This window comes from Melospiza georgiana, chromosome Z, assembly GCF_028018845.1.
Source record: "Melospiza georgiana isolate bMelGeo1 chromosome Z, bMelGeo1.pri, whole genome shotgun sequence".
Lineage (NCBI taxonomy): Eukaryota > Metazoa > Chordata > Aves > Passeriformes > Passerellidae > Melospiza > Melospiza georgiana.
Window position 1 is genome coordinate 50314921 of NC_080465.1, and position 23730 is coordinate 50338650.

Consider the following 23730-nt stretch of genomic DNA (forward strand, 5'->3'; position numbering starts at 1 on the left):
CATTTCCTGAAGGTCTAAACTAGCTCACAGAAGGTCATTATTCTTATTCTCTCACGACCCTCATACAAATGTCTATTTAAACGTCCTACAATTGCAGCAGTCAAGAACTAGCACATTGAAAAGCAGGCTCTGTGGTTTTATTTCTCTGAGCACTGTGTTGCAGTGGTGATCAGACTTTCAGAGTCTGGCAGACCCGGCACTTGCAGTGGTGATTGCTCACCACAGAACAGTCTGGCCCATCTGTCACACAGCCTCATGCTGCCTGTCATTCCTGCATGCCTGCAGGAGTCCCTGCATTTACCAACAATTGTCAAAAAGGCTCTGGAAAAACCAGAGCCAGCTGCAAAGAATGATAGAGATCTCTACCTCAAACCTTTTACCATGCAATTGTTATTTCAGTCCTCCTGCCCAGCCATCAGCCTCTGGGGTTTAACAAGGGAAAAGCATAGGCAGGTGTTTATCAAATGACCAAGAAGCAATGATATGAGTGAGCATGCCAAAATACAGCCTCTACTTAGAACAAGAGGAAGGAAAAGAGAGGTTAAGATAAAGGCTCCAGGTCCCCAGTGCAAATATATACCAGTTGCAAGACATACTTAGCCCTCCAAAAGGGAAGGCAGAGGGATTACTGTACTAATTAATATTTTGACAGGTAAATCTTCCGACCAACAGAGTTAAAAAATTCAGTTTAGACAATCCCTGACAGAAAACTTCAGAAAAAACCCCCCAAAACTTAATGCAGAAGTAATTTCATTTTAAATACATTAACAGACGGAAAAGGTAAAGATTTCGTTTGGTGAATGGAAAAAACAGAGCTCAGGCAAAACACAGTGCTTTCTCAATTCCATCAATGAGGGAATCTACCGATATTTGTGAAGTCATTTATGTCTCTGAGGAGAAAATTGGAGGTATACATGTGGATCTTCTTCTCTCCCAATCTTTCCAGACTTCCTAAGGGCTGTGCATAAGTTTAAGAAATATGTCTGACCCTAACTTGATAATAAATGTACAGCACCTGAGTCACTGCATACCTGATAATTTGGAGTGTTGAGTTAAAAAAAAAAAAAAAAAAGAAAAAGAACTTACCATTTCCCTTCCTCATTTTCATACTGTTGGACTGTGTACCCAAACATGTCTTCCAGAGGCCCACTGAAGGTCAGTGCATTTTTCACATCAACATTTGAAGTGCAAACAAGATGAAAGAAAGCTTTAAAAAAAAGGTATTTAAAAAAAATTAGTATGTAGCAGTACAAATAAACCCAAATACTTCTAAGAAACAAACATTCAATTATGACTTAATGAAAGGCACAAGACGTTGAAAGTGGCATTTAGGACACACATATCTCAGCTTGTAAGAGACTTAAAACATATTTCTTCATACATAGGTACATAAGTAAATTCAGAGTTGATAGCAACTGGACTTCTGTAGTTCAAACATATCTTTCAAACTCCCATCACTCATTTTAAAATCAATTCCAGCTGCAGGAAGTAAAACATTATCACCTTTAAGAATAAATAACTTTTTAGTTATTGATTTAGTTCAGTTTAGTTATTCTTTTACCTCCATTCATTTCTAAAGCAAGAATTTAATACAAAATGTTCCCTCATTCAAGTAATTAGTTCTAAAGGTTACTTAAATAGAGAAATAACTAATTTTTAACAGAAAATTTTTGAAGAAAAACCACATAGGAAAAGAATGAGGAAAAGTTTTCAGATGTATTTAATTTTAATCTATATTAGAGAAAAAGAAGTATATGGTTTTCTCTTAATTCCTGTAAACCATTTATATTTGGAAAAGAATAAAATTAATTTTCTATGCAATCTTTTGCTGATCTCCATAGTATCTACATGTGATTATTGGCAGAACTCTGATAATTGTGCATTTAAGAAAAGTTGCTATACAATGGTGATCTTGGACTACGAGGAGATCAATCAAAAGAGTGAATGCTTCTTCTGACTGATTTCCCATACCCTACGGTTCAATGACCATCACCAAGGAATATACTGCAAAAGTTTGACTGTATAGCAAGTTTCAGGAAAATTTGAGATATAGGGTAAAAATCCAGCTTGAAGTGATACCTATAACTGCAAGGCCCATTAAGAAGTAAAACCCACTATTGTATATAAAAATAAGGCTATTTATCTCTCCTGTGTTTACTATTTCTTATAGTGCTCTCTTCTGTCTTTGTCCTGTAAATCAGTTTCAAAAGTAATCACTGACTCTGCTGCTGCAGACCTGCATATTTAATTCACAAGAGTCAAAAATTAGGTGAATTTGTAGAACATTAAAACTGCTTAACCACAAATATACAAAAATTTCATTTAATTTTCAAGAAGCATTTCATGAGCATTTGCTCACACTTAACCGGTACATAAAAAACCCAAATACCCAATACTTGCTACAAGTCAAAACATCTAAATAATTTCCAGTTGCTAAATCACATCTGTGTTATTCACTATTGAGTTGACAAAATTCTCATGGAAGGCTTGTTTCTATAATTAAGCTCCCAAGTGGTCAATGCTAATCTGTCTCTCTCAGCATCTTATTTCCTGCTTAATGCAGTACAATTATCACAGTAGACCATTTGTCATTTGGTAAGTATTTCCAGTTTCACTGGACAGCAAAAAAAGGAAAAGTTTAATTTGTGTTATTTTAGTTTTTCTTCCTCCAGTCAGAGTCAGGAAATATAAAGAAGTGGAAAAAAAAAACTAAAACAGAGATTAGTTCTTCAGAAAATATTCACTGCAAATGATAAGAAAAAATTAATCATTGACAGCCTGATGGGAAATAATTAGTTGGAAAATAATTTTGTCTCCCTTAAACATTTATGCTTAAAGAAATTCTGCTATGCCTGTCCATGTGCAATAGGCATTTCCCTCCCATATTCTCAGTCATTTCAGTATAATTAAAATGAACAAACCAAATTTTTAGGAATTCAGTCAAGTTATCGTTAGTTCAAGTCTTCTTTTGTTAAGTTTCAGAAAGAACTGAGATTTACTACTAAAAGAGTAATACTAATTGCTACTATTACTTTCAAAGCATATGAGGGATTGGAACTGTGTCATTTACATCCACAATCTACCTCCTAGGCAATGAAACAGTACTAATGAGTCACCTGCTAAAGTAACTACGTTCATCATTTAGTTCAAGAAGAAATGTAGAAGCAAAATATACCCATGTCAACTGCTCTCTCAATGATCTCCAGAGGTCTGTTCACTTTAAGAAGGACAGAACATCCTTCTAGAGGTCCTTAGAAGCATGCTTTTCCCCTTTCTCACCTTATGATGATGTTCAACATATATCATGATATAAAATAACCAGCCCTTTGGAATTTGATTTCTCCTGAAGCAGCCCAAGGTTACATGGGCACCCTATAATCTGTTCACTTCACCATGATATCCTCCACCATCATTTTATCATCTGCAGATAGATGAGGAGTTTCATCACAGTGATGTAGTATTGACAACTATGGATTTTTACTCTGTGTAGTCACTACAGGAATTTTTGGTTTTGAAGTTTCCTGAATTGGTTATGTAACATTCACAAATCTCTTAATTTTAATGCATGTGTTTCTAATCCTCATAACAGCTGAAAATACGACATGCTAGTAAGTAAATGAGTAAAAAATGCCAGCTATTTACTACCAACCACCCAAATCCTCATGCTTAGGAGTAAGGCCAAATTAGAACCAGCAATAATAATGCTTTCTTTTAAAAAAATAAAGCTAGATGAACCAAAAGAAGCTAGATGGGCCAGACTGGTCAGAAATAAAACTGAGGTGGTGACTCCACACAGCAGAACAAACCTGTAGACCTTGTTGGCAGCCTTGTTTCGCCTTGGAGGCTAAATGTAATGAGCTTAATGGAGATCTGAATAACTCAATGGAAAACAAAACCACTGCAGCTTACAACCCACACAGAATGCACATCTGGTTCAGGAAATCCCTTTAGCTGAAGATACTTGGAAACTGGAAGAGGAACATAACATTTGACTACGTGGTTACTTTTTGTCTGTAGCTATCCGCTTACATGTACTCCTGCAGACACGACACTGGACCAAACACGACCTTGATGGCTGCGCCCTTACTCTCTCATATTTCCCTTCTATCTTAGCCAGAAACCAGATGCTTTGAAGTTTGACTTCACTCACAAACTTTTTGGCATATTTTAATATCCAAATGTACTGCATGGACTTCTTTGTGCTCTATGTGCTTTGAAACATTACAAGCATAATGTTTTCGCATTAAAGTAATGGTCATGATAAATAGTATAAAATAACTTACAAATAATTAATGTATTTAAAGGTAGCTTGCTGCATTTTCCAAAGATCCTGCAAAAGAAATCTTACAAGTCAAAGAGATGTTCAAATCTGCAGATGGTAAATGGAGAAGTGGAGTTTACGGTGACCTACATAGCTAACAATAATCTACTGATTTATGGCAACTTGGCTTTCATGCTTTACTTGATTTTTTAGTAGAGAAAACACTGTACACAGGAGCTAATGATTCAGAACATATAAAAATATTACTGATTGTGACTGTGAAAATTATATTATTAATAATATCTAGCTTGAACTCTTTCAAACTTCCAGTTTCTGTCTAAGATGGCATGCATTCTCTACTGTTTCTGGCTAACTTGTATATGTATTAAGAAGAGTATTGGCAGAGGCACTGGAAAAAGGAGAACTACAGGGAAGCTGGAGAGGATTCTCTTCACAACTGTGGGAATTAAGGCATAAAAAGAAATTCATAAGGTACATAGTATTTGACTTAATCACAAATAATGTAGGTAAATTACTATTTTGAACTATTTCATGTTGTGTCAACCGAATGACTGCGAACAGACCAAAATCGACTGACACCGTTCAGAAACGCAAAGTATAAAAGTTTCTTAAAGGTTAAAACTGAAGTTCCAGTTTCATCTTCATGTTCTGCAAGAAAAGAGGCATTGCAGAAAAACCTGGGACAATGTCCCTCTCACTGCTGACTTACACCGAGCGGAACATGAGCTGATGCGTGTGCCATTCTTTGCCTAGCACAGCTTGTACCTATACGTGAAAAGTTAACACTCAGTCACCAAGACGACAACACAAATATTATTTCTATTACAAACCTGGAGTAGTAGCTCATACTTGTCCAGTAGCCACTAATAAATTCTTTTCTGTTTTACTTAATGAGTTCTTTTAACTAAACGTTTGTGCTGTCTGGATAGTTACTCTGCTTCCAAACCATGCAAAACCAGATTTTTCTGGGACTTGTTCACAAGCATATTGCCTGGCTGGCCACTCTAACCTTACAAACACAGAATTGGCACCCTTATTTTCCTAAAAAGATGGATATAAACATAAGCCAAAATGTAGAACAAAGCCTAACACCTGGTTCTTTACTGATGAAAAATAGATCACCACAAATCATCCCCAATAAATGGCACCATAAAGACCAACTTAGACAAGAAAGTGAATAAATTGAGTTAGGATACTTTAACTGTGTATGGTCTGTAGCAAGTAACAACTGCATCCTCTATAAATAGAGACAACACCAAGAAATACAAATGTTTTCTTTCAAAAACAGGAAAGGATGAATTTACACTTAGCATTGGACAAGCCTACCACATTGGCTGTGCACTACTTCTCCCTGCCAGCATGTGGTTAAAAAGTTATTTTTTGCTTCACTTCACACTTACTGCTATAGCACTTCTTTTTATCAATTCATCTGCATTTTGCAGGAGACTGAAACAAAGTAGCTCTAGGTGCACCAAGGAACACACCAAAACAAGTAGAAATGTTTTTTATAAGCATGTGCTATTGGAAAACATTGGGAAATTAAGAAAAAGAAAGTTAAAAGATAAGACTGTCTCCATCTTTTGATATATCAGAGAGAATGCAGAAATTTAAGCTGAAGACTAAAATAAGATTAAAGTGTTCTATGGAGTTCTCATATCCTTAGATATCTTGGAAAATAAATGAAAAGAAAAATTGCCTTAATGCTTGTACAGCATATTACAATCAGTGGTGTTGTAAAGATATTTTAAAAACTTGCAAACAGAACAGGTGCACAATATAGCAACAGGGAACTGTGCATGTGATCACAGTGTACTGAAAGCCAGGTGTTATTAGGGAAGATATCCTAATTGTAAGACAGCAACTGACTGCCTTCAACAGTGTTTTACATTGATGTTGCAAAGACTACCTGCCTCATCCTCTTAGAAAACCTCTGAAACAAATGAGCATAAAAGGATGCAGGTGGGATGCTGGTAAGTGTGACTCACTGGGGGAAGCATTATTGTGGCCTCCCACAAAAGCTTGTTTTCAAAATGGTGAAAGACAGCATCATGCTCTGCAATTTGAAAACTCTTACACTTGAGGAAATTGATCCCACTGTGTGCTGGCACCTGCAAGCCTGAGCTGCAGCTCTCAGCTCGCTGCAATCAAGCCAGCTGCAGAGAACAAACTGTGTCCTCCAGTGCACACTGAGCCTCGGGAAACAAAACCTCCTCAAAGCTGGATCCCTTAGCTGCACCAACACAACCCCGTGCACTTGGGTCAGGCCTGGGCTGCACCTGGCTGGTAGCAAGGAAGATTAAACACGTTTCTGCTTGCAAAGTGATAACTACAGATTTTTCTAAAATCATGGCCTCAAACACGTGAAAGTGGATTATTTGCTGGACCAGGAAATCTACACACTCTATTTTTTGCTTCCCTCGTGATAATGTCACTGCAGAATTACACAGCCTTTTCCTATGAGAAAGAGATTTAGCCACTGACATGCCAAGTGGAAGAAAATACGACAGCGTCGTACAATTGCTGTCTGTGAGTTCGGGGGCCACAGTGCTCTGGTCTTACTGCGGAAGGCCAAGAAGGTTGAGGCAGGAGCTCTTGTTGCATTCAATTCTGCCTGGCTAAATATCAACATATTTCAAATAAAGCTGTATATATATAAAAAAAAGAATCAACTTCAGACACTTTTTTAGGAGTGCTTAAATTGAGCCTTTTATTTTTTAGGGCTACAAAAGAACTTTTGTATGATTTTGCCTCTGGCATTTTTTCTTTAATCTTTAACCTTTGAAAAGCAAAAGACTGACTTTCTGGAAAGAGACTGAATAATTAACAAAACACTTCTTATTAAAAGTAGATAAATACCACAGAAGACCAAGAAATATATATTTGAAAGTAATTCCAGATGCAGTAGCCAAATGGTTTTCAAAACCAATTAAATGCTTTGTTCAACCCATTAAATAAAGCTCTCTTTACTGGTTTTGTACTAAGTATTTTGTGCTGGAAAATAGCTTTATAATGCAGTATCAAGTCTTAAAATATACTGAATCAATGCTTTGTAATGCAGTACCAAATGAATAACACAATGCAACAGGCAAAACTTTTGGAAATATAATGGCAGAGACCAAGAATATGTCCCCTACTCAATTAGCAGTAATCACAATAAAACTATTTTGTGCAAAATTTGGAAAGTGGCCCTCTCATCATCACAATGCTTAGCACTTTGCAGTTTCTCACAAAAGAAAGAAAAAAACCTTAGAAACATGCAGTCACATACAAAGAACTTTATGAGGTCTGCTTCTCAATTTGTGCAGATGTACAAAGTCTTTGCAAATTTATCAGCTTGATGGAAGAGAAACAACTCCTACAAAAAGTTTTATCTTGTTTCCGATCATTTCCAGTCCATCTTTTGGATGCAGTTCTTCCATCAACACTTAACTCCACACAAGTTTCTACATTTTTTGTATTCCCATGATGTCCATCCTCCTCTGCTGACAAAGACCATTCCTTATGAGCCCCCCACTGGAACTTTCAATTCCTACCATACAGCTTTATGTGCAAGCCCCATATTCCAGGCAGAAACCGTAGCTAAAATGAACACGTATGTTGTTTTCTGAAATAAAACCCAGCAGTAAGAGTCAAATAGGACATTTAGTTTGGTTTTCTATAACCACTTGTTCAGTTACGATGAATCCTAGCTTTTCTGGCTGATGTTCTGTAAGCTTTCCATTATGCAGCCTTCTTGAAACGAGCATGTAGGTCAAGTACACCTTGTGCTGCAGGAAACACAAGATAGCAAGTCCCAAAGCCACTTCTTCCACAGTCATTTTTCATTTGACTTCACACTGCTAGTTAGACTGTTTTTCCACACAAGCATAATTTATGTATTACAGGTCAATTTTGTTGCTCTTAGCCTAAAAAAACCCCACCTAAGTAGATCCAGTATGAACCTTACTGCTTCTTTTAAACAAGTATGATGGTAACTGAGCATCAAGAGTGCTATTTTTCATATAATGTGAAATAGTTAATGAATATTTCTAAGTTTTCATTTCATGTTTCCTACAAAATTAAATTCTGTGACACTTGCTAATGAGGGGAAGCAAAACTAATTTTTTTTTTCATTCTTAAGCAAATACCTGCCATTCCTTTTCTACCTTACCAAATCATATATATAATGTCACTTTGAACAACCGTTCCTCTAACTTTCTGTCTATGATTAAATTCAAAGATATACTGGCTTGTGCAATAGGTAGCACAAACGATTGAGAAGGTCAACCTATCACTGTCAGGTTAAAAAAAATGATATGACCATCCTTACATAATGCCACTTTATTATGCTAGGAATTGGTTATAATTGTTGTAAATGTATTTTGAATCACAGGTGCATTTTTTAACACAGAGTTTTCAAAACTGAATTTACTTCAGAGTTGTAAAACAACACATGCAAGCCTGTAGAATTATTTCAAGAAATTTCAAGGCAGAAAATGAAATACGTGTCCAACAGTACGAGTCATTGGTTATTCAATGGAGGTTTATTTTGAGAAGATGCAGACTGGCGACTTTCACCATCATGCAACATGGCCTACATCTTTCACAATTTTAGTATGCTAATATAGGAACTAAGGAAAAAGAAAGTCCTGAATACTCATGACACTGGTGAATGCTTTGATTCGAGGAAATCACTACATGTCAGTGTTCAAATTTGAATTGAAAATTACATTGACTACATATTTTTAAGTTTCTTTTGAACGCCTTGTACTTGTTTTTTTTTCCTTAGCGACTTGCACGTTATCTTTGAAAAAAACACCTGCCAAAACAGAGAAAAAATTGCTAAACACTGGAGGCAAATCAATGCACTTCTGAAGGTAGATAAATTCCCACTATGCTGTTACTTATGTATAAAAAAATCTATATAGACTCTAAGAGAATGTGAACCATTGCACCAGAAAGGGCTCCCAAAGAAGTTACTCTGGTTGATAAACCCACACTTCACCAGTCTACTCCATCAAATTTAAAACCAGCTATCTATAAAATGCCCCAGGACAGAAATTCCATTCAAACTTTGTGGGAAATATGATAATCTGAGAACTGATGCAAAAAATAATGCCTAACTGAAAACTCATGCAACTATCTCCCTGCAGGACTGCTCCTTTCTCTCCCTGGGAAGGGACCTCTCAAGATTACTCCTTGAGGAATTTAAAGACTCCTTGCAGCAGCATATCAGCAAGTGATTAACATCATGCTAAACTCTGACATCTTAGTAAGTGCTACAGAGGATTGATTGTGCACGTACAATCCTCTGGACATAAGCATTGACCAAGTCTAGAACCAGGAGAGGATCTTGCTGGACCTGGATTGATTCCTCTCTGAGAGGAGTTCAGAAAGCAAGGGAGACCTTTCTGATCCTGATGACAGAACAGCAAAGTCGCCCTGACAGATTTATCTGTCTCTGCCCTCTACGCTGTTAGTCTAGTGTACTTTGCCATCCATCAAACCTTGTTAAATCACCATCACATTTAACACTGAATTTTGTCAATTCACTGTTTTATATCAATAATATATTTTGGAGTTTCACTCCTATGAGTGAAGTCTATCACTCCATTTGTGACATGGATGGAGGAAAATTATTTTTTTACCTACCTGACTTGATTCTTTTACCCTTTCATTTCCTCCCCCAATTGTTTTCAGAGATTTTCAGGTAATTTTTCTCAAAGTCTTAAGCGAGTAAAACTTTTTCCATTCCTTTACTTCACAATGACTACTAACTCCTGTCTTTCATCGCCTTAGGCTCAGCATAATCATTGACTTGCTCCCAATCAAATCACTCAAAGCTTCAGGAGGAGAAGAAATCCTCCAAAAGGAAGTGCAAATACCCTGATATGACCCTTTCACATTCAGCTACCTAGAGCATCAAATCTAAGCCAGTTTTTACATAGTACAACAAAAACATAGACTATCTCTATAAAATGCATCAATATCAATTTCACACTGATCTGTGAAATTTGTTTTGGAGTACAATGGAAGGGAAAAGATGGAAGCTTATAAATACCTAGTTTTTCCTTTAGTCTTAAACAATTTTGATACACAGTGATGTGGGGGGGAAATCCAAATGCAAGAAGAAAGCTTGACCAAACAAAAATGACAGAGACAAATAGGGCAGACACAAACTTCAGAATTAAATCTCAGATATGTATATTAGAAGAAAAAATCAACTTGCAAAGTACAGTCAAGATGTATAGAGGCAACTTACCTATTCTTTCCCGTAATAAAACAGCTATCATAATTTTCATTGTAACACAACAGTTCATTTTTAGCTGAACCACATCTAGTACAGACAGATACCTGAACACTCTTAAACTTTAAAGTGCTTCTTAGCACTAAGACTTTATTCTTCAGACAAACTTGTTACATAAAGCTAACAGGTTCCAGAAAAAAATAAATCAAAATAATATTCACTAAACTGAATTCCATTTAAAAGTCACAGGGAAATACTACAACAGTCTTACACAAAAAACTCCTTTACTTATGTTAAGTACCATAGTAAAGTTGAAAGAATTAAAAAAATAAATAATTGTACACACAGCTTTTTGAGAGAAGAACTGGAAACTAAGGGATAAACATACTGCTGCTAAAGGAAAATTTTGAAGTATAAAAATGCTTGACATGGAGCTTGGACTGAAAATATGAACCATCATCTGAATAATTCCTTTTTTCTATTGCCTATGTTAATACTTTGTGATGCATCAAACGCACTATCGATAAAATTGCTCAAGATTTATTTTTTTAAAAACTTTTTCTCCTGTTGGTAACCAAAAAATTGCTACAGTGAGAATGTAGTTGATAAGAGATTGCTACAGGCAATAATGGAAAATAAGTCACATATTTGTTGAAATGCTGGAATTTCTCCATGAATGGTCCCCAGATGGTAGTGCTCTCACACAAGGTCAGATGGAAATGCCTCTCCAACTGCACAGAACTGAAATGCCCGCAGGGAGAACCAGCCTGTCCTGCATAAGCATGAGGGAGCAGGCACTGTCTGTTCGCACAAATCAGGTCTAACCTGGTCATTGCAAAATCCTGAGCCTGTTCCAAGCATGTGCCAGCACGAGTGATCACAGTAGCAACTTTCTACTACAACATACAGAGCACTCCTTGTTTGAAATCTACGATTTTTCACTGCTAAAAGAGAAGATCATCCTTAGCCAGTTTGTTTCCTTAGTCGTTCCTACCTATGAATTAACTCTGACGAGAAATCTTTTATTGTACTGGACAATTTAAAGAACATTGCTCTGTGATAACACAAAGTTTACACTTGGAATCGAGAAATCCAAGCAGATAAGAATGTGAAACTGCAAATTACCACAGTGATCATTAAATCAAATTTTCCATGGACTTAACCATAAAAATAGCTGCCTAATCTAGTAAAGGCTACAACAAACCACATGCATATAATGAAAAACACTGCACCCTAAGAAAAAAAGTTTACTCATTTGGTCAAAGAAGACCAAAAGAACACCTGGTATTGCATTAGTCAGTTCATAAGGCTGCTGCAGAAGGTATTTTGCAGGTTAGCTCATCTTATGGTCCAAGATAATCACAAGGACTTTCACATCTTGATGTGTCTTATGCTAGTATTTCATCTTTGGTCTACCTGTGAGGTGAGCACAATTTACAGGCAACAGATACAACTGAACTTTCTGTAAATGGATTCCTATACCATACAGTGTTCATCTGTGACCATGAGAAAAAAAGACAAAACCAAAATGCCAACTTTCCATCAGTATCACTCTTGAAATAACAAGATGCACATCTAACAAGAAACTTATTCCCTGCAATAATTCTGGGAGATATGTGTGGAATGGAATATGGTCAAGATTGGTGACTATTTCATTGTCATTTCACAGTGCAGTTGGAAAACAAAGCAATTTTTAAAACTGCAGCAAAATTGTATGGGCTTTTAATTTCATCTATTATGTGGTACATTTTTATGGTCAAGATAATTTTTCTTTAAGTGAAAAGCTAATGAATTCTCCAAAAGTCACTCAATCATATATTATCGATACCAACTGGCAACGTACTGACAACTTTAGCATAATATGCATCACCAACAATATCTACTTATTTTTAAAGACTCTGGCACTCAAGTATCAGTAACAGCACGAACATCTCTTTTGTTGTATCATTGCTGTAGGGATAAACCAGTTGAAAGCACTGCAAAATTAATCTAAGGTCTTTTTACTGCAAATGTTCATTTTTATTCGCCAATAAACAATTCAGGGAAATTTGGAACCAGCCATGAAGAGATTATAAAAGGAAGGTTTGTTTCTCCCCAAAAAATTAGAGCTGGATTCTAGAGGTAGAAAAACATCCTGTTTTTTAGATGCAGTTCAAGATAGAGTTTTCTACATGAATTACTGGCACTAATAACTTTCATTTCTCACCCACAGGACTGAAGTACACCCATGATTTTAATGATATCTATCTGGACCAGGCCTATTCGGAAAGTATCCTCGTGACACCAGGAGTTCCATAAAGAACCTGCTACTCTTTGTTTCAAACATCTGCATCACCCTCACAGAACTACTATGCAAGTTTAATAGTGAGGAAATTGTCCAAGCTGTATCGAAGTTTGCAAAACTAGGATCAGTTCTGGGGTCATTTAAAAGTGACTCAGTCTTCCTAAAGTGAATGGGATCTGCAAGTATTAAAAAAAGGAACTCCTAAAAAGGTACAAATGAAACTTGTGCCACCAACTTAAATCCCACAACACTACTGTTGCATGACCTTAGCATAGATTTAACATCAGTCTTATGCAAGTAGCACCTCAACTATAGTTTCAGCAGCAGAGTCTGGCAGATCACTTCCAGCTTTTCCTTCCTGCCCAGCCATGAGGCAGCACAGCAGTTCTGATGCTGAGGTCCTTTTGTTCTTTTTGGTCTACAGCCCTTTGGATACCACAGTTGCCTTTGTAAGAAACAGACTTTACCAAGCTGTGCTGATAGATACAGAGGACCAACTCATAGCTGCTCTCTTAAAAATTACTGGAGAAAACATGCTTTCAAAATTAGAAAACACACTTAATGATCGCTGATTTCAGTCTAATGCCTGTTTACAAATAAAACTCCCAAAAAATACTTTTAATGGCCTTTACAGCTCCTGGCAGACATCTAGCTGGCAGAGATGGAAAGGAAAGTACTCATTAAGCATTCATCAGGTACATAATCTAAGCATTTTTGCATCATTAGCTCAAACAGCTAATGCCTGTCTCACAGGAGGTCAGTGTTGTGGTGAAATCTGGTGCGATTGCTGAGATGCAGTGTGAACACATGTGCTAAGAATTGAACAGATATAAACAGGGCAACACAACGCTCTGATCAAATAAAACCAGCAAGTGCTCTGCTTCTGTTCCAAGCATGGGTACAGGACTGATGAATTGATTCCTATCTGTTACTGTTAACTATATCACATTTCTCAGGGTAAACAAATTCCATAAAAAAGTGACCTTTTGCTCTGATTTTTTCTGACTGGAAGGCTGTTCCAATTTCTCATTTTTCAGTAGTAGGAACATTCTGATCTCTAACATACATTTATTTCTTGCCAGTCCTTATGTCAAAATAAAAGTGCTTAAAGTAGGGAAACAAAATAGTTTTTAAAATGTTCTAGAAATAAGCAAAAAAGCTCAAGTTCAAATTACGACTGCCTAAAGCCCTAAGCATTTTGTCAGTGACAATTTCCACACTTTTTCCAAAAAAAACCCACATCACTTATAAATTTGTATTACATATTTAGAAAAGAAAGACCAGTCTTCAAAATTATGAAAGGCTGGACTCACAGTTGTCAGCATTAATTTTGTTTTTTCTAAACACTCATCTTTGTTCATAACAAAATACTTTATCCCATAAGAGCAATAAACAGGACCATGGAAATCTACACTTGGATAAAACAAATGCAGACAGCTTGAAACAGTTTAGGCGGTCATAATTTACTAAGAACACAACACTTAACTCTGTACTAATAGAGTTTTAACAACTGGTTTCTGGGGTTTTCTTGAGAAAAGGTTTAAAAGCCTGTCATTTGACTGATTTGACTTACCAGTCTTTTTATCTCAGGTGAAATGACCCGAAAACTGTTAAAAAACACCAACAAACCTTGTTACATGTGGTTTCATCGTTCTTTTTCTTCTCACAAGGTACACTCTCAAAAAGCCTTTAAGATTTATTTCAATCAGCTTCTCTTGGTTTGAGTATTTTTTAACGTCTGACTAGAAATTTTCCTTTGCTTATCATACAGACTGCCAACACAACATAGTGAGGCGTTTGTTTCACAAAGCAGTATTTTTGAAAACGAAGGTGGTTTTCAGACAGGTATGAAAGGAAAACAAAGCCAGTCTTTCACAAGCCTCAGATACAGCAACAGCAGGGTGGCCGGAAATTACTCCATAGTGAGAGGATTATCAAGGTCTCAGTATCTCTAGAGTCTGTCTCAGGCTCAAAGCTCCTCTCCCTCAGACACACAGCAGAGCTTAATCACATCAGCTGGCATCTTACTCTCAGCCTAGCATGAGTTGTTAGAACTGAGTTCAGACATTTCAAACATTCACTGCGTCTCCCTTTGGGGAAGAAGTCACATACCCAAAACAGCATCTCATGTTTTCCATTAAGCCACAGCTTTTCATCTTTCCTCACAGCTCTGGAACTTGGAACAGCTCTCTCAGGAGACAGCTGCTCTTTTTCTGCCTCTCACCACTGCTGTCCCAGTAGCTCCTACATACAGCTTTGCAGCGAGGGCAGCCAGTGTCCCGGGAGACTTGACTGTCCTGGCAGAGCGCCAGTGTTCACCCAGCACTGTTTCTGCAAAGGCCATTTCAGCTTCTCTTAGACAACCTATTTCAGAACAAAAATTTCCACACAGGGGAGGAATAAATTATATGGGATACACCAGTTCTTTCTACCAAATGGAAGTGGTCTTATGGTACCTGTTTGGGCAAGATAAACAAATGCAATGAATTAACATCTCTCACACCTTAACTAAACTATTTATCTAAAACACTTGAACAATGCAGGTCAAAGAAAAGGCAATTTTCTTCAGCAAAACCTGCTGTAGCTTTCAGGGCTTCAGAAACCGTTAAAGGAAATGTCCATGAGCATTTAAAAACTGTTAGACTTCCTGAATTTATCACTTGCTACCAAGTTCCTTCTACAGTAAACAAATCTTCCAGTCTTGAAGATAATTATCAACCGCGCATCCTGAGCCAATCCTGCAGCTATCAAAGCAACAAATCGAGAGTCAAGTTAGCTGTTTCTCTTACTGAACACACACATCTTCACATACAAACCCTTTCAGTAAAACATGTGCTAAAAGTATTTGTTCTAATCAAACAAAAGTACTGCATGGGAAAGAATCTGCCCATCTTCAAAAGCAGATTTGCTGGTAGACATCAGGTCCAAAATCTTTTTGAAACATGGAACACTATTCAGGGTTTTTTTTTCTGAAAAACTACAGATAGAAATGTTTTTGGTAGGAACGGTTCTAGTTTTCAATTATTTTCGTTTCACATTCAGACCAGAAATCTGAAAATTGCCTCCCTCATCCCTTCAGACATCATGCCTGAGCCAGCTGTAATTTAGATATCTCAAACAAGATATAAGATTATCTATTTGCTCAATGTGGAAGTTGTACTTATTAATGACAGTGACAGCAAAGGGGTCACCTTTAGCTAGTGTTAGCTAGCACCTTAGCCTTGTGTTTACTATGAAAGAGAAAATGGCTTTAAGGTTTGTATCTTCTGTTCCATTTGACTTCTTTGCTATTCCAGGCTTGGCTTTGACTAGAAATTCCATTTTGGACCAGAGAAAACACTTCCCATCATGTCTGGTATGTACATTCCTAAAAAGGAGGACTTGTTTCAACTAATTAACATTCTTTAATGGAATAGCTGCTTTGCCAGAGGATTCATGATCAGCTCTGATTTGACTTCTAAGTAATTATTAGAGTAGCATGACAGCAATTACATTAGCTGTAAATGTGGCATTTCCCAAAAGGAGGGCAATAAATTAAAGACTGATACAGCAAAAAACTGACAAGACCTGGCAGGGCTTGAAAGTTGCTGCTTCATGTTGCATTTCCCAGAAGACACTGACTTGGAAAGAAGGGCCGCTCTGATACCACTCCCCACTCTGTTTCTTACACAGCTCTCAAGTGGGACAAAAGGAAGAGTTATTCTCAGACAACAGAAAAAACAACCATGATTTCAGAAACCTTTTCCTCACACCTTATTGCAGATTAAGACACCTTAGGAGTCATTTTTTTTTCCCACAGGAAAGCTACAGAGCATATCTAAAACAGTCAAATTTACAAGTTGACAGGGGATACGCAGTTTGGCTGTTAGACTGAAGACAGAATCTTTCCTTTAGATTCTGCATCATGCAAGCAGTTACCCTCAAATCCAAGTCAATGCCCTATTTGAGTCAAGCATGAAATATGTGGCAGGACTAAACATTACACTTATTCAGCAAGTCTTTGGGCAACTGTCACACAAGAGGCTTCACAGCCTGTGTTTACTCTTTCCACTGCTGAAAAAGCCCAGGCTCAATCCCTGTCAGAGCCTGAATTAAGAATCACAATTATCACAAGACCAAATGGTTAGGCATTTTCTTAACCCTAAATCTGCAGAATAATGAAACATCAAAATACTTCTTTTCCACACAAAATCTGAATGAACCCTAAAAGCAATTTGTGGCCATTACAGAAGAAAGACAGATACTGGAAAATTATCTACCACCACTCTCTCCCCACTATCTGCTGAATCAAGTCAGAACTGAGAAATCTTCAGATTAAAGCAACCAATGCAAGGAAAAAAAAATCAAGTCTTAAATTCTGCCTATCTAAAAAGTACCTAAGTACTTTTCTGAAGTCATTCCTTCTTTTTTTTTTTTTTCTTTTTTATGTCTCCTGTAGGGATTCTGATTTTAGGTTATAAAAAAGAATTCCTAATTGCAGACTTTCTAATTGCTGCTTCGTATTTTAAAAATTGCTTTCTTAGGTCTTTTGTAGAATCAATAGACTACTTGCTGTAGAAATATGGCTTCAAGTAACACATTCTGACATTATGGGTTTTTTTTCCTGCAAAACAGTGTCTATTTATTTATGAAACAGGCTTCTTTTCTTTAAAAAGAGAGCCATGAAAGTCTCAGAGAAAAGTGGACCGGGTGATCTAAAATATGCATGCCTATGAGTACAGTTTTCTAGACCTATAATGCAGCTTCCAGAAAGAAATTTGAGAGGCTCAAGCGATCTATCAGTCCAATAAGAACTGAGCTATAATATACCTTCACTGAACAAGGCAAACCAAGGTCAGCAGCTCAGAAGTTGTAAGAAATTTTCAGAGGATAAGTTAGTTTTAAAATTCAGCGCTACTTAACTTGTGAAAGAACAGTTGCAAATGAAAATTTAGACATTTACACAGCTTTAAAAACATAATGTCTAGTCTCATCACAAATTAAACTGAAGAGCTATGGGCTCTTGTTACATTGGTGGTCCAAGATCATTTATTACTAGCATTTTACTTATATAAGGGTAAAGACAGGAGGAGGGAGATGAGGAATTCCCGAGTCAAATAATATTGTTAAATACTTTATAATTTTACTGAAGGATTTATCTTTTATTTTGACTTGTAATTAGTAGGATTATCTTGGTCTCTAGCTGGTGGTGACCTTGCATTTTGCCCCAAGCTTTAGCTGATTAACAACCACAAAAAGCATATATGCTAAGTGGATTTAAATGCCAAAGGTGACAAAACTAACAGACTGGGGCCTGTTCCAAAATACAAATTTGCAAGAGAGGCAAAAGAATAACTGAATAAATTTATTTGAATCACTTGTCTAGCACAGCAGGGTTCATGATCAATCTAATTTCATGATTTTTAAAGCTTTCTTCCTACCAAATGTAACAAGCTTCAGGAAGTCCTACAATGTGCCTTCATTCACTTTGAACACAGAAAAACTGGAAGCTAAACTACACTATTCACAGAATCGTGCCAGAATATAATCCTAAACTGGAGATAGTTCAAAACAGAGACACTTCAAAACGCAGTTTTTAGTTTAGTTCCAAACAATAGACACAAAAAATATTTTCCAATGGCTCTAGCACTCACTCATTTGATATGCAGATAGCATGCCTCTTCTGCAAGTCTTTTCTATACCCACAACCTAAGGTCTGCACTGAGCAAGCAACTTTGTCCGCATGGACTTTTCAACTATTCAAAATTCCTTGACACATGGAAGATACTAGCAACCCTGGAAATTGGCCAGGTCAAGCACTGAACACAGCCCACTTTCAATACCAGCCCTTAAGCTGTTTCCTGAAACAGGATGCATTTGTATACATAGTGATTGTATATTTATTTTACAACAAAAATGCTTACCAAAAAAGAAAAACCCCAAAAAACAAACAAAAAAAAAACCACCACAAAAAAATCCCACCCTTCCATACTTCTTTGGGCAATTCTATGAGTATTTCTTTCAGAGACATAACAACATGATAGCAATAGGTGAAAAAATAAGAAAATGACACAAAATATAGTCAAGGCAGAATTTTAATTCTGAGTGTAAATAATTCAAAAAATCACTATCGTCACATTTGCTTATCAGACGAAAAAAAAATGCAACAAAATGGCCACTTCTTTTCCTTGATGGTGATACAGGCACAAAACACAAAACCGCCATTGTAATCATGCAGTACTCAGCAAAAACTCTTCACAACTTCTGGTTTACAATGGAATAATTGGAACTAATCTGGTCTAATAAAATAGCAATCCATCCCACAACCAAAGAACAGTGATTTGTCTCTCAGGGAGTTTGTTGACAAAAACTAAGAATTTCTGATGCACTACAAATTAGAATATGTCATTTGTGTACAGCTGCAACAAACTGGCATTACTTAGAAAAAGGGAATATACTACTAAACCATCCTAGGCCATAAAAGCTTGGAGAAATGAATCACTTGTTTTGATACAAGTTTATTTAAGGCCTGAATTGGCTGCTTATAATTAATATTTTCTGGTCAATTTCTTCTGCTCCCTGTTTTTAACATCAAACCAGATATAACAGGAACTAAAGTGCTTTCTTGCTAAAAAGTGTACAATAAACTTAGGCAAATTAAAAAAAAAAAATTAAACAGTTTGGCCATTGCCAAACAAAGCCCACACGAGCATCCTATGACTGGTGGCACCCAACACCATTCAAGACAAAAATGTAAAGCTCAAACAACATAATTCATGTGCAAGCTGACTTTAAACAAGTGTCTCAATGGGCTTGGTCGTCTTCAACAAAAGAAGAATTGAGGTGTTACAGCCTCTTATACAAGTTGTTTTCAAGAATTTCTTAGACTGTGTGCATGATGTAGAAGAGGGGAGATGGCTTTAATTCAAAAGTACTTCTCTATCAAGAAGTTTAGAATGGTGCTTCAGCTACCAATAGACAGTATTAAATTCAGAGGATTAGCACCTTTGGACATAGGAGACTATACTTAACTATTCTACCCAGACTAGGAGTTTTGGTGGTTTTATTTTTTAATCTTCCACTCTTACAACACTTTCCATATCACAGAATTCTTCTGTGGTTCCTGTTCTCACCTTCCATCACATTTTTCTCACCTTCCATCACATTTAAATAAGGAATGCCTATTTACACACACAAGCCACATCATCAAACCTGGGTTTGAAACAATACAACTACCGGTTATGTCTGAATCTGAAAGCAGTTTTTGCTTCTTCAACCTAAGATTTACGGCCCAGTGAAGAAAGAAAACTCCTTTGGGCTCTCAGTACTTTCAGCTGATCAAATAATTGAAAAGGCAATTTTCACTTTTACAGTTTCCACTATCTTAAGCTGAAATTTGATTTATACTTTTGTCATCTGTATTTCTGTATCACTGTTTATATAAGTTTTTAAAGAGATATGCAAATAGAATACCAGATTATGAAGTCACCTAAACTATTTGCTATCAAAAGATTCCTTGTGGAAACTGAAGTCCTGATTTTCTAAGTTTTTTCTTATGCTTTCTCAGAACTGGGTGCTAAATAATGCCAATTTAGCAGAATACAGCCAATGACATCTTATTAGTCTTCAATTTCCCAAGGTAACAGCATTCTAAAAGATAACTAAATGGTTACACTGAGAGTCACCATTTGTCCTGCATCTACTATTGTGTTAGCAAAGAAATGGTTAACTTAAAGGGTCTCATTGCTGAAAGACTGCTTCAAGCGTTTCACAGAAAAACTGAAGTGGTTAGACTTACATCACCCCACAAAGCCCAAAGAGCTGATATTGACCCAATTCCTATGACACACCTTAGGAAGAACAGGGAGCTCCTGTGAAGATCAAGCACAGTTTTGACAGTTTTTCCAAGAAGTTTACATTTGTTTCATAATACTCTTTCCAAGCATTTGAACAGAAATAGCCTAACGTGAATTTTCCTCTGTTAGTTTACCATTTTTTCCTACATATTTCACTAAGTTGGCAGTCTGCCTTAACATGCAGACTAAGCAGCACTGGGGAGCCAAATTAGTTTCTTGTACTGCTGGTGGTCAGGAACTGCAAAAACAGTCAGCTCAGCACAACATACCAATAATTATTACCATACATAGGATATGTATGGTAGGGTGCATCAGTAGTGTGCTGAGTAAAGCTATATATATGCATGTATATGTTCACTATTAAAACTTTTTAATTACATGTCATTGTACATCTGCACGCTGTATTCAGGTCGGGAGGACCTTAAATGTCATTTTAGCGTGACGCGGAAAAGAAACTGAAATGAAGTCACTGTTATCAATCGTCTTCAGAGCTAGATTCATCTTCCTGGTCAGAGAGCTCAGCCACAGGAAAGCGCAGGATAGCTGCCACCCCCGTCAGCTGGCCCAGCTGCTCTCCAGACACATGGAGGCTGGAGAAAATGCGAACTGTGCCCATGTTCTCCCGCACGCTATCTACCAACTTAACATATCGGGCACGGGTAGCCACATCCTGGTGCCGAAAAAGCTCATCACTGATCAGCAGGGTGTCAATGGCCATGGCTTCGTTGGCCTTCTCCACATGCTTCAGACCATAAAAAGCTCGGTCAGGCTCATGCTGCAGCATTTTATAGAAGTCATCTAAGGCTTTGACCTCTCCAGCTGCCTTAGTGTCAGAAAGACGGCTAGCTACAGCTGGGTCGCAGAGTGCTTCCTTCAGTGCGTACTTATGTCCCGAGGAAGAGTGGACCTGGAGTGCAAACAAAGTCAAAGATTTGGTGTTTTTGAAGAAAAAGGACCATCTTCTTGATTAACCAATCACAAATACTCTCTATGATATGCAGTATTAATCTTGATGATTATTTGGGGAACTTATCTCCTTTTTGAAAAATACATGATTTTTTTCTGAATCTCTCCTGCAACCCAAAGCCTATACCAAATCCCTCAAACTGCCTTTCAAGCAGCACAAGAAAACAGCCTCTATTATTCAAAGGCTGAATTAAACACATGAGCTCCTAAAATAAGGCTACTTGAAACTACCAAGAAACTAAAATCTAAGCCTAAGCCTCTTTTATACAGCATTCAAGATAAGGAAAGACCCTCAACACTGCAGGCATATGGTGTAAAAGCATCAAATCTGTGCAATTATTATGGTTGCAAAGCCGTGAATTACATCAAAACTTCTTTCTGTTATCACTTTGCTACACATGGAAAAGGAGGGTTTTTGGTGCACTGGGTCTCCCAAGTACTAGGACCATTAAGCACCGGGACTCACTTCACTATCCCTGCCCCCAGATCACCCCAGGTCTACTCCAACTGAAAAATAATATAAGCATCCTTACGAAAACCACTTTTAGGCTTTGAATATGACTATTTCAGTATAAGACTAAAGTCCCACCCATTCAACCAGACATGACTAAGAGACAAGCAAAAAACAACAGCCTTTAACTATGTAGTACAAAACTAACAACAAAATTCTAGTTAATTTTGGTAACATAAAATTAACTAACCTATACCGCATCCAGGTACTTTTAAAAAAACATCTTTAGAAAGTTGTTATTAAACATACACGCTATACAGTGTAACAAAGTAACAGTCCAAAGTATTTTCCAACTTGCACTTCACACTTAATGGAAGAGTAAACATGCCTTTACAGGGAGTTTGAAATTTCTCTACTCCACATTAAGGTATGCTAGGTGGGAAGCATCCCTGTATTATGTGTAACTCCTTTACGCTTTGGGAGGCATGAGAACAATTTCCTCATGATGCTCAGTCAGAAATTTATTTTTTAATAACTTATTTCCCCTGTAACTACCTTTTATTATCACACACAACTCTCAAGCCTCTTTTTACCCACTCTGGAAACTGCACAGATCCTTACCTGTAGGAACTTGGACCTGTTCTCCAGCAGAAGCTTGTTGTCAGTCTTGACTGCCTGCTGGAACATGTAGTCACAAAACTGCTCCCGCACGAAGCCTGGGCTAGCCACCAGTACACACTTCACCACCTCAAAGTTGATATGCCTCTGGATGGCTTGCACCACCTGCTCGTAAAACCTCTCTAGGGCCCGGTCGTGCTGACTGCAGTTCCCTTTCCGCTTGCGGGGGATGTTCACCTCCACCTTGGCACGAGTTAGCGTCATGCTCGGGGTGACCAGGCAGACGTGGGCCAAGCCCTCCTGCATGACCACAGCCGCCACATCGGCGCTCCAGGCCGGGTCGCAGGCCTGCTCGATGCGCTCCAGCACCACGCTGTCCCACTGCTTCTTGGCCAGCGTGAACTGGCGGTTGGGCTCCAGCTCGATAGTGTGGTAGGCGCCCATTTTCACATACTCGTTCTCCTGGATGTTCGTGCCCTTGACCCGCAGCTGGCAGGCCTGTGAGTCGAAGTCGATAGTCTCCACGCAGAGGGTCAGCGTGGTGCGGATGCGGTTGCTGCCCACGCTGCCCGTGGACGACTCGGTCTGAACCTTGCGGATGGTGGAGGCGCGCAGGCTGTCACCCACCTGCAGCAGGTTGTAGGTGTGCCACATGTCCTCAGGCTCCTCGGGGATCAGCGTCACCTGCCCCGCATTATCCTTCTCCAGGTCCTTCCTCACCAGCTTCATCCTGGCGGCTCCTCGCGTCCCTCCCCCTGTGCCGCGGCGGCAGCGGGCGGCAGGCGTGCCCCGGCAGGGAAGGCTGAGGGCCGGAGCCGGCGGGACCGCGCACTCCCGGACGGGCTGACGGACACACGGGCGGCCGTCCCGGAGCCCCCTCTACCCGCGCTCCTCCGCGCGCCCGCCGCCGACCCCAACGCGCACGCGCAGCGCCCCCGGCGCACGCGCACAGAGCCCGCTCCCTCCCGAGGCGCCGCCGGGGCGCGCCCCGCCCCGCCCGATTACCGCAAGCACGGCGCATGCGCGGGGCGCCGCGCGCGGGTAACCTGGCGGCGCGTCCCCAGGCTC

At 38.4% G+C, this 23730-nt stretch overlaps 2 protein-coding genes across 4 annotated transcripts in view; both read right to left on the bottom strand.

Moving 5' to 3' along the window:
* Positions 1 to 23730, bottom strand: part of ITGA1 (integrin subunit alpha 1) — a 72994-nt gene that overhangs the window by 43664 nt on the left and 5600 nt on the right. For all 3 annotated transcript variants that reach the window (XR_009115882.1, XR_009115881.1, XM_058043344.1), the window contains exon 2: positions 1087 to 1207. Coding sequence is in view for 1 of the 3 variants with exons in the window: in XM_058043344.1 (XP_057899327.1) it covers positions 1087 to 1207 (121 nt within the window). In the remaining 2 variants the exon portion in view is untranslated. The remainder of the gene's footprint in view (positions 1 to 1086; positions 1208 to 23730) is intronic.
* On the bottom strand, positions 19807 to 23563 carry PELO (pelota mRNA surveillance and ribosome rescue factor). The gene is made up of 2 exons (XM_058043345.1): positions 22666 to 23563; positions 19807 to 21534 (listed from the first exon to the last, which is right to left on the bottom strand). Exons 1-2 carry the CDS (start codon positions 23389 to 23391, stop codon positions 21103 to 21105), a joined length of 1158 nt encoding a protein of 385 aa, XP_057899328.1. The 5' UTR covers positions 23392 to 23563; the 3' UTR covers positions 19807 to 21102.